Here is a 1,084-nt window from a genome sequence, read left to right on the forward strand (position 1 = left end):
ACACATCAAGGGTGGCGGTGGCTACCACAATGTTGACAGGAATAGCAACGGCAACGGCCATGTCTATGCCAACACAGGAAGATACTGAGCTCAGACTCACCACTTTCCTTCAGAAAAAGGCAGTGGTGAATGTTTTTTATGGGAATGAAGATATTAAAGTGTGCCTTATTTTCATAATTTGTATAGCCCCTTCACTAGAGACTTTCTCTCTTACTCCATTTTTTTTTTTTTTTTATTCAAGTTTGTGATTGGGATTTATTTTTGATATCCCATTCCTGTTTTTTTTTATTATTAATATATCAATATAATTTTTTCTTTCTTTTTTCTTTTCTTTTTTGTAAGATATGTCTTTTCCTGAAATCCTCCCCTTGTCTATATGCCATTAGACTGTTTTGTTTCTAAATCTTGTGTCTTATTAGTTTTGTGTGATGATATGATTTGTTGTGTGCTATATTACCCTGTAAAGCTTGTAAACCACCAGTATATTTGTTTACAGCACAGGTGGTGGTTTGTATCATGTGTTTGTACATACTTAGACATAGAAATTCAATGGCTTTGAATTTAGTTTTAAGAATTTCTTGATTTCTTTTATTTATTTGTCTTTTTTAAGAAGTTATGAATGTTTGTTACAACCATGCTTCTTAAGCCGAGAATTTGGCAAATAGTGTTGGTCCAAGAACCAGCTGATTCCAAATTTGGGACCAAGTCTTGTGTTTTATGGGAGAAACTGGGTAGAAAATGATTGATTTGATATAACCATTACCATATATTAGCATTTACTTTTTGTGTTATATTTCCTTCCTCACGACTCATGCATTTTAATGTTCCATTTATTGGATTCATTCACCATTTATTAGTACTGGTTAAGTCTTTCCATAATATTGTGCTATACATTGCATTTCTCTCTGTTAAATATATTGAGAAAGCCATCCTATAATAGCTATAGGATGAGGCTTTTAGTGTTTTACTTGCAGTCCAGAGACAGGTCAAGTTCTTGTAGGCCTATTTTAGAGAATTAGTATTATATATAGCTGCTAGCTAGCATGTTTTTGTAAACAGGAGTTATAGCAGATTATTTTTTTCA

At 32.7% G+C, this 1,084-nt stretch overlaps 1 protein-coding gene across 1 annotated transcript in view; it reads left to right on the forward strand.

The window, feature by feature from the left end:
* LOC119591428 (unconventional myosin ID-like) overlaps window positions 1–241 on the forward strand; it is a gene marked incomplete in the record, with an annotated part of 95,009 nt that extends 94,768 nt beyond the window's left edge. Inside the window, 1 exon segment of the mRNA XM_037940169.1 lies at window positions 1–241. Coding sequence (XP_037796097.1) covers window positions 1–88 — 88 coding nt within the window.
* Window positions 242–1,084: the final 843 nt, after the last annotated feature.

Source organism: Penaeus monodon, chromosome 28, assembly GCF_015228065.2.
Source record: "Penaeus monodon isolate SGIC_2016 chromosome 28, NSTDA_Pmon_1, whole genome shotgun sequence".
Classification (NCBI taxonomy): Eukaryota; Metazoa; Arthropoda; class Malacostraca; order Decapoda; family Penaeidae; genus Penaeus; species Penaeus monodon.